General features: G+C 43.8%; 1 protein-coding gene across 1 annotated transcript in view; it reads right to left on the reverse strand.

The window, feature by feature from the left end:
• Positions 1-658: 658 nt before the first annotated feature.
• Positions 659-19504, reverse strand: part of znf609b (zinc finger protein 609b) — a 69270-nt gene continuing 50424 nt past the window's right edge. Inside the window, exons 4-10 of the mRNA XM_031848840.1 lie at positions 10512-10599; positions 6760-8512; positions 6073-6618; positions 5573-5939; positions 4081-4449; positions 3781-3859; positions 659-2659 (exon numbers count right to left, since the gene is read on the reverse strand). Coding sequence (XP_031704700.1) covers positions 3786-3859; positions 4081-4449; positions 5573-5939; positions 6073-6618; positions 6760-8512; positions 10512-10599 — 3197 coding nt within the window. The 3' untranslated portion in view covers positions 659-2659; positions 3781-3785. The remainder of the gene's footprint in view (positions 2660-3780; positions 3860-4080; positions 4450-5572; positions 5940-6072; positions 6619-6759; positions 8513-10511; positions 10600-19504) is intronic.

Consider the following 19504-nt stretch of genomic DNA (forward strand, 5'->3'; position numbering starts at 1 on the left):
TGGGACGTGAAACTGCAACTTATTGACTGGGAATGTCCGAGAACCTCGAAATGAGCCGCTGCAGTTTCATAACCATGAGTACTGAGTCTCAAACAGCTAACACCCAACTTCAGAGGGTGTTAAGCATCAGGTTAACTGGTGGCTTATGGACTTGATCACATACAGTATTTAATGAGAACAAAACAAAAAAAAAAAACTACAACAATGGGAACATTACATGTGTAAAAACCAAAATCAATCAAATTTAATTTAATGACAACGCGGTCAATATTCTACTCTCATTACGACGCGTCAGAGGAACATACAGACCGTTCACAGCCCACAACAGCATGGTGCGAGTGAGACCTTTAGCGAGTCCCTGTGCTGAGCCAATCTGTCATGAATGAAAACCACCACAGCAGCACATCCTTCACATCCATAAACAGAAGCCCTCTCAAATCAATGCAAATGGCATCTGGATAGAATTTCACTTACAACCCCTGAGATACAAGAGGACTGTAATTCAAAGCCAAGAGGGTCCTCTGGTCGACCGGGGCTTTTTTTTTTCTTTCTGTCGATTTAAAGTGAATTTACAGAGTGGCGCCGCCAGTTCGAGATCCAAAAGGAAAGCCTCGAGCTTCTTCTCAGCTGAACTCTGAACCTCCTTTCTTCTGCCATGTGTGCGGGATCAGGGTCACCTTTCACTTGCTTAAAAAGGACCAGTGCATATGATTGAGGGGGATCTTAGCAGCAATAATACTCATTAGTATGCTAAACTAAGAGCCATTGTGTTTTTGTTAGCTTAGAACGAGCCCTTCATGTCTTCATAGGGAGCCATGTTTGTACAGTAGCCCAGAACGGACAAACCAAACACAGGCTCTAGAAAAGGGCCTTTCCTGGGTTTTTTTTTTTACGCTGTGGAAGCTTGAATTTGGTGGCGCGAATGCACCTGAAGGCCACCGTAGGTTCTTCCACGCGCTTGGAGAGGGCGGGGGTATTCAGTTGGTTGCGATAGATGCCACTGAATCCTACACACTTGTCCTTTTAAGTTCATAGTCTGCGTCGCATTGGTTTCGTGTGACATTTCACTTTCATTCAACATTGAGGTCATTTCATGCTTTCGTGTGCCAGTGTGTTGATGTAACGGCACAGACAGCAACTGAACAAAGAAAGCTGATCGTCTGAGGTGTCATTAGCCCAGCTGATCCTCAAGCTAGCCGCTTGTAAGAAACCCATGCTAACCGTCCGAGGTGAATATGTGTTTATGGTGAAGCCACATGAGCAAGTGAAGCACCAAGAGAAATCTTCGCCCTTTTGACTTTTTTTTGTTTGTTTTTGTTTGAATCACTGAAAAAGATGTGGACAGCGTGTTGGGATGATTGTGAGGTGCGGAGCAAGCTTGTGATGCGTTGTAGAAGCCAAAAGAATGAAAAATCAAAAAGTGCAGCAAGACAAGCAAAGAAGAAGCACAGCCAGACGTCCAGGAAACAACGATCTGAGCACATATTGTGAAACGCTGCGAAGGCCGAAAGCTATTTAACAGTGGCAGTTCTGAAGCAGTTGCGTGCCGGGATAAATATAAACATTTATGCACAGAAAAGTAGGCTAAAAGTCTATATTACAGCAGAGAAATACATGAGTTGAATGAAGTTTCACACTGTTTACAGAAAACAACTGAAAGAGACGAGCTGAATGAAGCACAATCATTCAGAGAGAAAAACAACACGTGAATTCATCGCTTGCTGATGTGGCTTCACCGTTTGAGTGTAACGACGGATGTGACCCGTTCATTGTGAGGGGAAAACAGGACTCATACCAGCATCAGACACATTCAAGGATGAGCACAATGATATGGAGTAGAGGTGGAGCATTACCAAGAAAAGAAAACATGAATAGTGTTTATTCTCCATTGAGGTGTGTGCGGTCCCCTTTGCAAAAAAAAAACATGACGACATCATCCCTGAAACAAGAACTGAGGGTTCAAAGAGGATGGGGACTGACAATGATGATGGAAAATGAAAAACTTCAGTCTCAGGCTCTCCAGTCTCTGAAGAAAGCAGCTGTCGCCATATTCCCCCTCCCCCCCGAAATATAGCCAAACATGTGTCAAGTATATACTGTTGTTTCACGGCATACAATAAGCCAAAGACAGAGTTGAAATCATTTCAATATGATTCTCTTTTTCTTTTCAGTCTTTTATTTAGTTTGACTCCCCTTTCCCGTCAGCCACCCAACTCATCATAGTCCGCTGCCAATTTCCTTCTGCGTTTGACAAAAAAAAAACAATGCAGTCAGAGAAAGAAAGAAATAAAAACAACAACAAAAAGCTGTTCTGGCAGTCCAATAGTCTCTTTTTGCATTGTATTTGTTGACAGTGCAAAGACTAGATAATCAGCGGGTTGGTGTTTCCTCTGCGTGGTGCAGCAGAGTGATGGCTTTGAACCTGGGTTACTATCAGTCCTGTTTCAGTCCAAGGTTTGGGGAAATTTGGGCTCATTTACGAGGGTAGGACAAAAAAAAAAAAAAAAAGAGACAGTCTGCCTAGCCTCGGGGCAGAAGAACTAAAAGTATAGAAACACCATTCAACTGATGTCTAAAAGGTAACTCCCGGGAGATCTCCATCTCATGTGAGCCAGTCACATGAATCTTTGCAGGGTTGAGGTGTGACGGTCAGGTTTCCCTGTGGAACACAAAGGAGACGTCTTTACTACCGGATCACCTCATCAGTTACATTAAAAACAGAAACAACGGTGTGATGTTTAATAAAAGCTTTATATACGTGGATGTACACAAAGGCAGGCAGCGCAGTATTTGTACTTTGAACTTAATACTTCTACTTCAGATGGAATATGTACTTTTATCTCCATCACCTGTATTTAGGAACTATGTTTAATAGTTACTTTATAGATTAAGATTTTACTAACAAAACATCTCTGACCAACCACAACATTAAAACACTGTTTACACATTAATAATATAATATATATATGATACTGGAGCGCTCTGGAAGGGAATGTTGGAGTACTTTTACTTGTGATTTTAAAGGAAATTTTCCTGATAATACTACTGTACTTTTACTTGAAATGCAGTATATTTCTGTGGTATTTCTAAGTAAAGCATTTGAATACTCCTTCCACTGCTGGGCGTTGATAATTGTACGTTTCTAGACCTGCAGCTATTGGGTACGCCTCGCTAAGACTGTATTCTAACAATTGTCCTGCAATAAACTGCACTTTCATGAAGGTTATAATGTCCAGGTCGATTCAACTTTCTGATTATTTTGGAGGAAGTAATTTATCTGTATTGCTCTATAAAGGTGAATCACCACCACATATTTATTAATCAAATGACTCAGTTGTCATTTCAAAGAGCTGCCACTAGATGTCAGTGCAGGCTGCTCCGGTTTAGAGTCCTGGCGGGCTCATTCCACATCTCTATTATCAACACTATGATCCACTTGTCCTCAGAGGACCTACTTAGGATGGATGAGCTGAGGGGCTAAATGCTGCACTGCATATTATACTAGATTGCAGCAGAGCAGTGAGGGCTTTGTTTGGCCAGGATTTGTTTTCATTGCAGGTTGCTGCCTCCGAGTCTGCAACGAGAGCAGGGTGTTCTTTTCACTTCAGATCAAATAAAGCCACGACAAAGGAACAGTAATCTGTGCCAGCACTCCTAACCTTAATATTTCTAACTACAGTTGCATGTGAAGCACGAAGTCTGCCACCTGCGTTTGCAAACACCGCTGTCAGTTTGTGTCTCAGTGGGCTTGTGTTTCACCGTCTTCTAAAGGGGTCTTACCGTTCTCACCTCCGCGGTGGTGGGTAGAGGGAGGGGGTTGCTGCTTGTTGGCTGGCAACAATAGCTGACGAGGAGAGACCTATGGCGAGTTGGAAAATTCCTATTTAGGTTCTGAATTTAGATTGCTGATTGGTCATCTGCCAAAACAGTCTGCATCTACTTACAGTAAATATTCTGACTGTGGGCCTTTTTTTTTTGGTATTAACCTAACTGGCATTAATCTACTTTGCATATATAGTGCCTTATTAAGCATGTTTATAACATTTAGTGAAGCGATGGGACGGCTGAGGACTGACTGACCTGTGGCGTAGGACAGGTCATATTGGCCCGAGAGCAGCGGGTATCCCAGGTGGTGGTGAGAGGGCATGATGCGCTGCGAGGGCGAGGAGCGTGGTCGGTCCACGTCTCTCTCTCGCTCCCTCTCCCGATCTCTGTCTCCCCCGGCTCCTCGGTCCTGCTCCCTCTCCCTCTCGTGGGGTGGCTTGTCACCTACTGTGGGGGATTTGCTCTTGTATTGGCTGGCGTGCTGATGCAGGATATCCAGCGCTTTGGAGTCCGCTGCCGTTTTGGTGACAGTGGGGCTGGCACGAGATTTGTCTCCGCTTTCTTCACCTCCGGCTATTTTGGTGCCATATGGAGAAAACGGATAGCCTCCAGGAAGGTACGAACCTAAGAGTGATGAGGAATATTGAGGGTTTAAAATTAGGTTTATGTGGAATACAAATTGACTATAATTCATTAATGTTCACATCAATCAAGCTGAATAGTTATCACAATTGATTTCAGGTCACCAGTCCATTTTGACTGCTGGACTCAATGTCACATCTGCCTAATATCCAGGTACCGACAGTTAAACAGTCTAGTACCAGCTTATTTTATCTACATGGGATCATTTTGATCTCGGAAATGAAAAAGTTCACAACAACTGCAGAATTTGGCGTTTTCATTTCATTTAACAAGCGGAAAGTGGAGAAGCATTTTTCTCTGTGCAAACTATCAACATGATGGTTGCCATACCTGGTCTGGTGGTGGATACACGTATACGTATACTATATTCTTTGGGCAACATATATCAGGAGGATTTTGCCAACCCCCTCACTATTTCTGGAAGAAAACCTTTTCAAGTATATGCCATTTTCCATATCTACTAATCCTGTTCAGAACCACAAAATCAATCCTTTATTGACTTGACCTATCCAACTTCCTTGCAGATTACTCCCATGCTGTGTTTTGGCCCCATTAAGCTCCACCAAATTATCGTCATCATCATCAGTTATTTCATGCTGCTTTACCATTTTCAAACGCAACTGCAATTTCAAGTAAAACAACACTAACATTTCTGCAAATTACATCCGAGTTTTATGAAGAAAATTGAAATTATCACAAAAGACATCCTGCTGAGACGAGCACATACAGTTATAAGATACAGAATAATAAATCCTTAGAGCCAATGCATGCAAAATGTAAGAGACATTTAAGTCTTGAAGCTATGTGGACTATGTTGCCTTTCCTTCATATTCCTTTCAATGGAGATAGGGTCAACAGCTTTATCACCATTGTAAATCAATGCTCATATTAGTCTGGCATGTATTTGACCAAGAAACCACTGATGACTTGCACCAAATGAATGATTAAAGTCATTAGCCAAAAGAATATTACAAACTAGATGACATTAGCTGGCTAATGTCACCGGCTCAAACTAATTAAAAAAGGTTGAAAGATAACTATTTATTCATACTGCATGTGCTTCCTTACTAAGAGTGTATTAAATATTATTCGTCTAACGTCATACCTGGGTAGTTCTGCATCATGACCGAGGGCATGCCCCTGTATCCGGGGTGGTTGGGGTCATAGCCTTGTCCATAGGGGTAACCATGCATGTAGGGCATGTAGCCTTGGTGCTGTGCAAGTGGTGATGAGAACTGCATGTGGGGATTAGAACGAGAGTCTTTGCTCATGACCCGATGGTCCTCAGAAGTGATTCTGGGATCACTGCCCTCTTTGCCGTCCTCCTTTAGCCCACTTTGACTGTCCTTGGGCCTGGGCCGGTCATCCTTTATTTTCCGGTCGCGTTCCCGCTCTCTGTCCCTTTCATCTTTCCATCGAGGTTGTTGTTGCTGGTGTTCGTCTTCTGCTTGGGGCTTCTGGCTCTCGGGGTACTGCTGAAGGCGGTAAAGAAGGTCCAAGTCAGCACAAATCAGCATCTACATATTGAAATAATTCTAAAACATTCTCACATCAACAGGTTCACAAGCATATATTCTAACACTGTTATACTAGATTGGTGTTTACCTGTCTGTACCACATGGCTTGCTCCATCCCTGCCTGACCCCTGGACTCCAGCGCTTGCTTGGAGTCTTCCTTTCCGTGGTGGCCCCCTTCAGTCAGCTTCATCTTTAGCCCCTCAGCTTGCTGGGACTTTGGGTCGTCCCCCTTTATGCTTCCGAGGGATTTGGAGGAGGGCTCAGAGGGCGAGTCCCTGGATTTGCTTGGGGGCTGCGATGTCTTTCCAAGGTCCGACTGACTTGGGGCTTTGGAGAGGCTTGGCGGCATTGGGCTCTTTTGTTTCCACTCCTCCTTCATGGAGGCTTCTCGTTCTTTTAAAGCAACGTCTGACTTCTTCTCAGCACGATGCTGTTCAGCCATCTGTCGCTGCCGGTCTTCACACTGTTGCCGGTAGGCTGGGTTGGTGTTAATCAAGTGGTTATGGTAGGCTTGATCGGGGTGGTATGCATATGGAGGGACATAAGCATACTGGTTGTAGTAAAGAGGTTGCATGTACATGTTAGATCGCTGTTGGATGACTGAGGGTTGATGCTGCTGCTGTTGTTGTTGTTGCTGCTGTTGTTGTTGTTGCTGTTGCTGCTGTTGTTGTTGCTGTTGCTGCTGCTGCTGCTGTTGCTGCTGCTGCTGTTGCTGTTGCTGCTGCTGCTGTTGCTGTTGCTGCTGTTGTTGCTGTTGTTGCTGCTGGTTAAGAGCAATGATGTCAGGTTTGCGGTCTTCATGAACCTCAACTTTGACTTTTTCCTCAACTTGGTCCTGGTCCTCTTCCCTTTTGATCTTAATCGGACCTTCAGCCCCCAGCGTGCCTGGATTGGGCCCACCAGGACTGGGGTTTACGTAATTGGGTGAGTAATAAGTGTCATAGCTGGGATAGTACGGGGAATCTTTGCTGGGTGTCGGGTTTGGAAAGAGCGCTTTTTTGACACTTTCCCTGACAGCTTGGTCCTCTGTTCTGACTTTGGCACCATCAGATTTTCCTTCACCATCCTCACCAGCATCTGAAATGTCTGAATATGCTGGGCTATTGGTTTTGACTGAGGAGTTGTCAGCACCATTCTGGTTCGCCGCGTGAAGTGGCGTGAGAGGCTGTGGCATACCACTGCCATCTATTCGACTGGCTACACCAATGGATGGGCTAGGGGCATTGTCAGAAAAACTGTAAATTTTGTCAGCCTCAGCCTTGATACTGGCCAAGCGACTCTGGTGAGGATCTGAGGAACCATTGAGGAGTCCTTCCCCCTTATTTCCTTGATCGGAAGTTTCAGGGTATGGAAGCTTCCCTTCCTCCAGTTTCCCTCCCTTTCCCGGCGGCTTGGGGCTGTCAGCCTCCTTCCCACCATCTTTTTTCTTCTTGTCTTTCTTCTTCTTGTCTTTGGAGCTACTTGAGGGAGGCTCTCCAATGGCAGGGGGTTTAGGCTGTGTGCCCTTCATTTGGGGACTCTTGGGAATCCCTTGTATCATTGGGGTAAGCCCCGGGGAAGAATTTGGGTTTCCTGGAGGAAAAGGGTACATCTGCTGGGATGCTGTCGAGCCAGGGCCAACTGGCCGTGGTGACTTCATGTTTTTCTGAGCCATTTTATCAGCCTTTGTGCCAGCCTTTTTAGACTTGTCTGATACTCTCTTATCATCTATACCATCGTTACTGGCCTCATCAGTGAGGCATGGCCCATCCTCACACCCGTCCGTCGGGATACCTCCCATTTCTGGATCTGTCTCAGCAAATTTCTTTTTACTCTGCTTTGAACCAAACTTGCCAGGAGATGGGGAAGGACTTTGAGCATCAAAGTTCCTGCCTTTTGGAGTAACTGAACGTGCCGGAGACAAACATCCTTTCTGAGAGATAGATGCTCCATTACAGTTCCCTGGTTCAGGGTGGAGAGTTGAGTCCTCTCCATATTCACTGTCTCCATCTATTTCCAACTTTATGTCATCATCATTGTGGGCACGGGCTTGGTGGTACTTGAGACCATTGATGTGCTTGTACTTCTTGTTGCAGTTAGGATGTGGGCAGTCAATAAGAACTGGAGAGGGGCAGCTGCGATCGAGAGGAGGTGGAAGTGGCTCCGTCTTAATAGAAGGAATAGGGAGACCTGTTGGTCCCACACCACTGTTGGAGTTTGTCCGCATACGTTTGTTGCCTTTGGTGTCCTCTGAGCTGGAATTGGGTTCCATATCCGAGGCTGGTTTAATCTTACGTTTTCCAGCTGAGGAGGGGCTGGCCTTGATGTCCTCAGTGTTGCTGTTGGGTGGGGTGCGGCGCTCTGATGGCGTCTGGCTGCCCCTCCGGCCCTTGCTGTTAGAGGCAGCGCGCGTCTTGTTGTTGGTGGTGCCCTTGTTGTCTGATGAGTTGCTGTTCTCATTGATAGGGGTGTTGCTATTTGGTCTCATCCGCTTACCTCGACCACGGCCATTCCTCATCTCCAGATCGCTTGTTGGGGATTCACAAAATCTGCAGGAGTGGCAAAAATCACGTCGAAGAATTAGTGATGGTTGATTTTCGTTCAGCGCTTTAGTTTAGCTTCTTAGATGATACAATGGAAAAACAGCTACTCCTGTGTGTAATCAAGATGTGACAAGTGATCTTTTGTAAAATACACTTGTATCTGGAAGGTCCAGATGTGTTTCACAGGTACTGTGTAAACCCCTGCTACTCTCATTATCTGCTAGGTACCCCACACAGAACCAAAACATTTGATTCTTATGGTAACGGGGGAAAAAGGTTTTGGCAATGGTTATGCTCTCTGAAGGCCTTTAAACCTATGATATTATTGTTCATCACTATTCAAGACGTTTGTACAAGATGCTACTTCTCTGCTTGACCTTTCTAAAGTTTGTTATATTTTGATTGGGAGTCTCCCATACGCTGTCACTTACTGCACTGCCATGCCAAATTACATTCCACAATTACACATCGTCTCTCAGGAAATTAAGAAAGTAAGTCATAATAGTAATACCAATGATGACAATACTCTGGGGTTTAAGTCTTTCTGAATCCAGAACCCCTAATAAACAATGGCAATTATAGCAAAATATGTATGTATGCCATTGTTTTGTCCCTGTCCTCTCATAACATACCAATCGGATATTTTGTGCAGTGTAAGTGAGTAAGTAATTTGTACAAAGCCACATGACAACTCAAAGGCAGGTAAACATCATTTGATAAGACAGCAGTGAACGGTCTAGCTGCTTTGTAATCAAAACTACGCGTCACTGAAATACTTAGAATAGCAGTTTGGCCTTATCTCTCCATAACAGTAATGTAATTATCTTTCTGCACAGCAGTGAAGGTTAGGAATCTGTGTCAACGAGAGACACCGGGCTGGTATGACTCACAGCTTCCTCTACAAGTCTCTCCAAACAACTTCAACCCCAGCAGGGGATGTGAATACATCCATAGTCTGGCAGTGGTAGAAGAATTTAGACTCATTACAAGCCCAAGTTTATATTCAGTCTGCTGAAAGCTTCCTGAATTATTCATGGTGTGTCCCTAATGTAGTCGTACTGCAAACTGTAAGACTATCTTGGTCCAAATACAGCCCAGCAAACCTCACTTACTGTGCAAACCTCACTTACTGTGCAAACCTCACTTACTGAACATTATTGTGATATACTGTTATACATTAGTGTGATGCAGCCTCTCCTTGTTTTCCATTAGTCAGGCTTTAATCTTGATTTTTTTTCCTATTGCACTTAACCATGCATTTCAAATATAGATTTATATTTACATTTAGATTCAGTGCAGGTGCCCTAAATCAAAGCAAGTGCTTGGCAATGTATTTCACACGATTGTATGTGTATTTTGCATAACAAAGGGAAATACCCAGAAATGATAAACACCGTAAGCAACTGCCCACATAACACTGATCTAAGAAATTGCAGCCTTGGTGATAAAGAATGTTATACAGTGTTGAGGAAAAGCTATTAGTCCAATAATTGGATTCTGCAATCTGGCTTGTTAGAGTAGCTTTCTATTTCCACTACTTCCTCCTGGGATACCAGCCAATTGCCAATGAATCCCGTTTCCCCACACTCCAGATAGAGGCTCACATGTACTTGAAAGGTCCAGCTGCACACGAGCAACTTTGTGCATTAGGCCGTATATCCTTGAGCTGATGGTACTAGAGCAGATTCATATCACACAGAATGTGAAAAGGTTAAGAGACCAAGTGCAGCTTGGATAGAGAGACTGCATCAATGATTCATGGAAATCCTGACTTTTCTTTTTCCTCTACCTTGACATTTACAACTACCATGTGTGACAGTAAATTCTTTGTAAAAGTGCAAATACCTTGAAAAACCAGTGAGTGTAGCTTTAGTGTGAACAACACCACACAGGCGATGTACCATTAACAGAACATGTGCAGATTAGATGATGCATATTTAGATATTGCTACGTCACTCTGCTTTCTCCGGTTGAAATAAGAACCGAACAGAGGAATGCTGCTTACCTGGGGGGGGCCCAGTCATGCCGTGTGCAGTCCAACAGGGTGCCCACATAAGTCTTGTTTCTCCAAGTGACATTGACCACCAGCATGCCTGTGAGACGAGGGAACAAAGAGGCCATTTATTTTCTGTTAACTGACAATAGAAAAATAACACAAGAAAGAATGTTTTACAGGAAGTAAAAAGTGCATTGTGGCTGCTGCATCAATGCGGTGATCTTTGCTAAAGGGTGTCACATGCCAGACAGTTAGACAAGTCAAAGATCCCTTTTTAATCTTCTTCACACAGTAAAGCCGCAGGGGCAAGACTGACTGATATCTTCTAAATGACTTTGAACAGACTCGACTGCAGTCGGTCCTTTATAACCTGTTTAAGATACTGGTGGAAGGTCTCACTAAGAATGATCACACCGGGGTTACCGGGGAATATTCGCTCAACACCCTTTCCATTTAAATAAGCCGTCTCACAGTCCAGGAGATTTCCCTGAAGGAGAATTATTTGGAGGCAAATATATATATTCTTTTGCAGTCCTCTATCTCACTTTGCAGCCCAGAAATTGACTACCTTGGGGAGAATAGGAATCTACTACTACGGCTTCTAAAAAAACAAACAAACAAGCTCCTGGGTTAAACCAATTCAACGTGAATGGTTCAGTTTGACAGACTGCGACCGAGTGTGCGAGAGAAGCTCCTCGACTTCACCGGTATTGCTGCGATCTATCACACTTAGATGCTTCTGTGTTGCCATTTGGCGAGTGTGAAGTTGGTGGCGCTCGGTGTGAGCTACACTATCCGACCTGCGCTTGAGTGCGATACCCAACCTCGCATTTAAAAATCTAAAATTAGTTCCAGGAGACCGCACGACTATGTACGTTTCTCCTTAAGACACCAAATACTTTTCCTCAGCTTGTCATTAAAATGTCATATTAAGTATGCATATTTGTACAAAATCACACAAGTGAAACCCTGCAGTAAACACAATTCATGTAAATGTGAAAAAAACAACAACTCATAGCACAGAGTGGACGGCAGGCTAGAGGCAGATGAATGGTAATTTGCAGCTTTTGCACGCAAATTCAAAATTTAAATCACCAACCAAACAGCTTCAGAGGATTAGGCGCAACGACCGTGCACAAAAACATTCTGAATTTATTGCCCCCACCATCCCCCCATTCACTCCCCCGGTGGTGACCTCAGCTTGCCACTTCAGCACTGCAGAGAAACTGGAGGCTGCAGTGAGCTAACTTATCTAATGGCACAGGAATGCTGGCTGGCATCTTCCGTCCCTCGGAGCATTTTATTAGCTTAGGAAACCTCTCTCGCTCACCCCATTTTCCCTCTCTCCTTCACCCTCACTTCCTCATTTCCTCTTTTCAACGGTATAGCCATCCGCCGCTTACAATCTTTCCCCCTCCTACACACAAGTCACAGTTCAGACCTCCATTTTTCTCCTGCTGCCTCTGGCATAAAGCGGCGGGTGCATGGGGCGGTTATATATGTTTACAGGAACCTGCTGACACTTGGCCACGCGTCTCTTCCTTCACTCTATGGCCTGAAAACATGAGCGCCGGGTCGAGGCTGGATCCAACTGCAAATGTCGTTGAGGAGAGGTTCTGGAGCTCAGCTTTCTGTCACATTAAAAGAACACAGGCCTTTTCTAAAACGCCTTCAACAGCCCGCCCCCCCTAAGCTCTCCAAACACTCCAGCACAAAATGGCTCTGGCAGCTGGTTGTGGCAGGATGTAAATCAAGGCAGGGCAAATGAATGAGTAGTCTTTCATGATGCGCAGCATAGAGTCCTCCCTGCTTTCTCTGGCTTGGGGGGGGGGGGGGGGTTGGTTTAGAAATTCTACCAGGAGTTCTTAAAGTCCTTTAATGATTTTTTAATTAGCATCAGACTGTGTCCTCACTTCAGCGGCTGTGACAGTGGACGAGCATTTTTTCTGTTGCCAGTACTAGAAGTAAAAATATACTTTTTTTTTTGAAGAATGAAGACATTTTAACCACCCCATTTTATTTTTCTACCTTTGCAGAGCACCAGGCTTTTTTGTTATCCACTCACAGATTTCCTCACGCTCAGTGAAGCTGAATGAGGTGTATCTCAAAGACTGCAAAGGTTTTCTTTTACATGTCTCAGGTCTGACCTTTGGTTCAGATATCAAGGACTTTCAGTGTTGTTCTGAAGGAATCCGCTGGTGTATTTGGCTGCTTGATACGGATCACTGTCCTGTTGCAACATGAATCTTTGTATCGGTTTCCCCTGAGGAAGTCCCCTGTATTTTCCTCACCTACAACTAATTTAGGAGTCTACCGGAGAAAAGTAGCCCACAGCGTAGTTGTATCTATAGATATCTATAGATATATCTATAGATATATCTATAGATATATCTAGATATCTATAGATATATCTAGATAGACATCTAGATATATATAGATCGACATCTAGATATATATAGATCGACATCTAGATATATATAGATCGACATCTAGATATATATAGATCGACATCTAGATATATATATATATATATATATAGAGAGATCTCTAGAGAGAGAGAGAGATCGATAGATATAGATATATAGATAGATATATAGATATATATATAGATATAGATAGATATAGATAGATATGAATAAGATATTTCTGGGCAACCAAAACGGTTACAATGAACTTTCATGAACTGAAAACGCACTGTGAAAGCTTTTAAGTTGTAAGACAAAAACACGGACGACGACGTGATAACAACCCGTCAATCACAGTTTAGCCCCGCCCTGAAGCATTCCCTGCTTTATGATCAATTTCACTCTAATTGGGACCGTAATTTACAAAAAAAATACATCACGCTGTGTTGGAGAAGACCTGAAACTAGCGATTGAGACCATAAACCTATGTTTACAATGTTTACTGAGGTAATAAATCAAGAGAGGAGTCATTTTCTCATATAGATTCAATACAATCAGATTTAATTTTGCAACCAGAGGAGTCGCCCCTTGCTAGCTATTTTGAAAGAATGCATGTTTCAGGCACTTTGGCTTCACTTTTCCGACCCGGAGGTTGCAGGAGTAAACATCTCAATCATTAAACACCCTTTAAAACTCAACTATTTAGATCAAGCATATTGGATATGTACCAACACATGGACATACAGTACATACATCTACCGTCACTAACAAATAAGCTACAAAAAACCCTGTAAAACTCAACACTACAGGCTGATAGCTCAATTTCAACTTCATCAATTTCTTCAAACTGGATCTTTGTCGTGCCTCTTGTAGACTCTGTGCATGTGTTCTTCTGGCCACCCTCCCATGTTGAAGCCGAGGAGCTCTGTAATCCAGTTAGAGGGGTCCTTGGTTTCTGGGTCACCTCAGATCTCTGCCTCGGCAATACCTTCTGTGAATGCTAATAAAGTAGTTCCTTGAACGTTATGTGGAACATCTCAAGGACATTCAAAGGAATGGTGACGCGTCTTAACTCGAATGAGAATGGACCTTAAAAAACACAACAAGAAATGCTTGCCGACTCAAAATGTAGCAGCGCTTCATGTTTAATTAAGATGTTTTAAGAAGAAAAGCTAAATGTCTGCTTTCAGAGCGTATAGCTCACTGAAACTAAAAATGTCAGACTGAGTTATCGTTACATATTCCTCATCTCAGGGACAAGTTAAAAGGGTTTTCACCACTCGCACTCATTTTCAAATCCCCATTACTTAACTCTGAAAAGTCTGGAAGTAAACACAGCCTGGATCAGTTCCACCTTGCATACAAACGGAGTCGTTTGTAGTAGTAGGGTCTTATCTGGACCCTGATTCTGATTGATTGATTGATTATCAAAAACAATCTTTTATTAATTAACAAACAATCCTTCAATTCTTGATTCTGACTTATCAAACAATGAATTGATGTGTTGATTGAACATCCATTGGTTGGAGAAGAAAACGGGAGGTAGTGGTTAAAAATTGGGATGCTTTTAGACAAGGAACCCTTTTTAAATAATAATTCATAATGGTTCTAGTTTCACATAATTAACAACACATTGTTTTTAATGGACACTTAATATCTGTTGTGAATTCATAGACTTTCTTGGCGATATCATAAAAGGGTATGCACAAAGATTGAGATTAGGTTTCAATGCTGAAAGCCATTTCAATGTATTTGCTCACTTTCATCCGAGGAATAATTTCCAAGCTGTCGGGACAAAGATGTAAATGCCAAGTGTGTCTAAACATGGAAAGCCCCTCGACAAAACAACCCAAACAGAATGTCCCTGTGGCAGAAAGCAAATTACACAAGAAACTGAAATGACTTTCCGTGAACGATCACTTGTTTGCACGCGGGGAAGTTACATATCCGTGTTTGTGCGAGCCACGATCTCCCTCTTCACTCACTACGTTTGTTTCCGAGGAGAGAAACGACTGATTTGGAGCGAAAACCCCCGGTTCCCCCTCACCCACACCTCCCTTGTGTGAGCCTTATTAGGATCACTCATGACAGCTGAGTGAAGCCCACATTACTGCGAAGTAACCGGCCGGCTCATCTCCTTTCAATGCCGCCGAACAACACATGGCACCGAACTCCGCCGCGTACTTGTGTGGGATTACTTGAACAAGAGGGCAATGTTGGGGGACAAATGAAGTCAGGAGTAGGTTTGTCTGCCGCATGGGTGACTGCCCCCTCCCTCCCCCTCCCCCCTCTTTACCACATTTCATTAGGTTGCATTGGGGCCAGGATATCGGGCCCTCTGCTGCTGCCAATGGCCACGTGGTTCACTGGCTGACCTCTGCTCGGCTTCAGCTCAACAGGAACTCAGCGGGGTTAACGGCATTTTCACTGACTGACCTCATCAAAATGCCTTTGTTGTCTTTGAAAATGGTAGCCCACTTCTGTGTAATGATCGGGCATGACATTATCCGACTGTTCTCGGGAATATCAAATGAAAACAAGGAAAGTCTTGATCACACTTATGTGAACAATCACCAGCAGTCAGTGATTATTGACAGATTGTTAGTTTGTATCCTCCGAGAAAACAGCTCTTTTCTTATCCCCCATCTTTTCGGCACTAAAAGCACCACTATTATTAAAGTTGCATGTTGACAAGAAAGTGAGAACAATGAGGGGGGGAAAAAAACAGTGTCAGTGTTTATTACAGAGAGGAGATAAAAGATAGCCGGGTGCTGCCACGAGCAATAACTATAACGTTGATAAATGAAGCGTTTGAGCGTTCAACTGTCTGAGCGTGTTTCTAACAGTCCATTTTAAGAGAGCCACTGCACGCGTGGCGCATAAAGTGAAGCCGAGCTTGTCCGGTTATGTCAGAGTCAGAATACTTAGTCCTGAAACTGACCTTATCTTAAAACCTCGGCACACAGGAGTTTAGCATGATTTACAAGAGTCACGGTCAGCACTGGAGTTGCTGGTGATACAAGGGAATGTGTGTGTGTTAAAGTAACATAAATGACTGGTCGATTAGCCGATTAGTTGACGTAAATAAGATTAAGATGAATAAGATTGACTATTTTGATTAAATTATCTTTTGAAGTCATTTTTCAGGTAGAAATGCACAAAGCGCTGCTAATCCCAGCTTCTCAAAGCTGCCAAATGATTTGCTGTATTTGGGTTTTGGACTAGGCTCAGGCTTCCATGGCGGTTCATCACTAGGTCATGGTATTTAATCTTTTTCTGCTTCGTAATCTCCGTCGTGAATCTGCTGTTTTTACAGTTTCACAACTGCCTTCAGTAAAGAACGGCCAACAGAGTGTTTAGCTTGCTGCACATAGTGAAGGAAAAAAGTGAAATTGCGATTGCAGTTCTCAACTATCTTTTGACAGATGATTAATCAATGAATTAATAAGTGTCAGATGAATAGGTAATATATAATATATTTTTGTCAGCTGTAGCCCTACTAAACTTTTTAGAAAAAAAGTATTACAAAGAAAAATAAAATACTGATAAACACAAATAACAAAAAGACACATCTTAGTAAGTATAGGTTTACCACAGACGCTTTTATTTTGAATTTTAGAGCGTTGAAGTGAGCCCCATCTGTAAAGTTCAGGCTGCATTCCGGTTCATGAGAGGTAAAAGTGCAAAGTCACTCTCACTGACAAGAATAACAGCCTGTGAGAAGGTCAATTCTCTCAAACCACTGAGAGGCAAAGGAAGGGAGCATTAGTATGCTGCCCACATCGCCGCAGCATTATCAGCCTCATGCAGCAACTCTCCCTCCACAAAAAACATCAGTACATGTTTACTCTTACTATGGGAGTAGACCACAAAATGGCAGCCACGCATGTAACAACGCCACCAACTTTACATGCATTTATTACTGTACATAATTTGTAGACGGGACAAAGAGCAGTTTCCTTAAATGCCATCTGGGTAAATCCATAATCCTCTCTGTCAAAACAAACCCGCTGGTGTTTTCTCCTTATAGGAGATGGTGCTCAGATTAAGAGACAGGTCTGCCAACGGCGCATTACTCAAGCCCTCGTTGACGTGTATATAGCAAACATGATATCTCATGACAACCGCTGGCAAATACTACAGTTCCTCGAGGCATATGATTTACGTTTCAAGACCATTTTAGTGCTTGAAAATATGCAGTTGTCGGCCAACATGAATAGGAAACCGAGTCTCTCTTCAGAGATTTGGGTTCACCGAGGCGCCATCTTGGTAACACCACCCGGGACTAAATTTGTGACTAACAAGACAGGTCTCCTCCCCTCAAAGAATAGTCCTCTATATCTTCCGTTCCTTGCAGAGTATTTCAACCACATATTTGGGAACACTGGTGAATTCTTTACAGCATGGGAGTGTTCCCCTGGAAATTGGCCACTTCCACTCTTGCCTAGTGAACGCTGATGAGGGTAAAGATTGTCTTGGTAGGAAAGTAAACACGGTGAATAAAAGTCGACAGGGTGGGATAGAGAAAGGAGGGGCGTATCACTTTTTGTTCTTTACTTCTCAATATGTCCTCTGCCGCTAACAGAACTTTGTTACTTCTTCTCGCTCATTGGCCGGGCCGATGGCTACAGGCTTCCTGGAAATGCTCCCTCTTATTTTAAGGACAGTTTCTATAACGAGTTCACACAGAGCAGCCACCGCTCGCCTTTGTAAAGACATTTCAATGAGGCCACTGACAGGTGGTCTTCAAAAGAGCAAGGAGGCATAGCTGGCGAGTGAGCTACAGAGCCAAGTGCTCCTTTCATACAATATTCCTTTTCTTAACTCCCCTGACAGGGTTGAAGAAATATAGCATTAAAAAAGCACACACATCTCTCAAATGTTTGTAGAGGAATATCCGTTTCAGACTGACCTCTGTTCCAATCAGACGCCAAACCGCTCTTTCTAAAGCCAATGCTTGCAATGTTACAATGATGTAATGTGTGTTGCATAAATAATCCACGAGACAAACATTTATCACAAACAGCCTGTTTTATTTTTCTATTAGGGAGCTTAAGAAGCTGTGGGACCAGCTTGGGGAGAAGCCTGCTGTGTACTGGAGGGTCTGGGTGTGTGTGTGGGGGGGAGGGTTACTGGCATGGAGCTGAGTAGTGAGCAGTGTTAGCTGCAGTGTGAGGCCAAAGGGGCCCCCTCTGTGCTCCCTCTGCCCTGGAGCAGGAGCCAAGGCGTTCTGGGATGCGTTTCAAGAGCAATAAACTTCCCCAGCATTTTAGAGATGACATTTGGAGGTATCAGCATGCTAAGCCTGGGAGGGGTTGGCCCATTGCTCTGCCGACGCGACCCTGGGAGCTGCCACTGGCTTGTCTGCGCCGAGGGGATTTGTGTCAATGCCGGGGCCTTAAAATACCACGCCCCCCTTTCCTCCTGTCTACGCTTCACTCGCCCCCAGACTGACTTGAATGACACAAATTCACTTTCCCTCACCTCATAATATCCATTTATTCTCCTGCACGGGACTAAACACATCAACTTGTAATGTTTTGTGATTATTAAGTTTCATTTTGCAGTCCTCATTCAGTCCAGCCATCATCCAGATTCAGCTGAAAGGCTACATCTGTGCTCGAATTACTAAATGTATCGGGCCTCATCAGACGAGATTCCTGTCAGCTCTGACCAAAGGTGCGGCTTCTGTGATTGCATTTTGTTAGCTGTCGCCTGCTTCCTCCTCATCAGTTTCTCTCTCTCTGGCACTCGGTGAGCCGGGGTGAGGCACAGACAATTACTGGGAGCCTGTTGTTCATTTACTCCCACAAGGCCGAGAGGCGGAGGTGATGAAGCAGCTGTTGGTTGGCAAACTAAATGAAACGAGCACACACACACACACACACACACACACACACACACACACACACAGTGCATGCCTAAACAGCTCTGTGTGAGACTTGTCATGCAGAGAAGTGGGGGGACTGCTCAGCCTCACTGCTAATCAGGATGCCTCTGCTGTTTCTTTGGGGCCCTCTGTTTGTTGCTCTTCCCTGGTACTCTGATTTGCTTGATTTCCTCATTTGGTTCTCATTTGCTCAGTTGCACCACAATAAGAGAAGTCTGCTTTCACGGGTCTCTCAGGGAGAAAATGGCAGAGTGGCAGCACAGTTTGAAATCAGCAGCATCTGGGCCTCTTTCATTTGAGAAGTAGCCAGTGGGCTGTTTGGGGCTCGTACCATTAAAACGACGTCGAGCGCACACACATCTCTGTGTTGTTCAATGTAGTGTGCGAAACGTAATACGACGGAGGCTGTTGAGAAATGCCTCCTTGGAAACTACAGATTCAATCTTGTATTTTAGGAGCACTGACTACACTGACAGCTAAAACGGACAATTACATATCTGGTACGGATTCAGGAACAGCACACGTTTCAGCTACAACAGAGTTCTGGAAAAAAAGCTGAAGCTGATTTTGTGTCTTCAAACGTTGTGCATGTCGATGCGGCAAAACACATACCACACAACTGAGGGGACGCTTCATACTTCCAGGTCTGAAATATATCTCTTCATCCTTTATCACATGATAGAGGGTTTTTATTTTGTCTGAGAAAA

Source organism: Anarrhichthys ocellatus, unplaced genomic scaffold (assembly GCF_004355925.1).
Source record: "Anarrhichthys ocellatus isolate YVR2014 unplaced genomic scaffold, GSC_Weel_1.0 scaffold8, whole genome shotgun sequence".
Classification (NCBI taxonomy): domain Eukaryota; kingdom Metazoa; phylum Chordata; class Actinopteri; order Perciformes; family Anarhichadidae; genus Anarrhichthys; species Anarrhichthys ocellatus.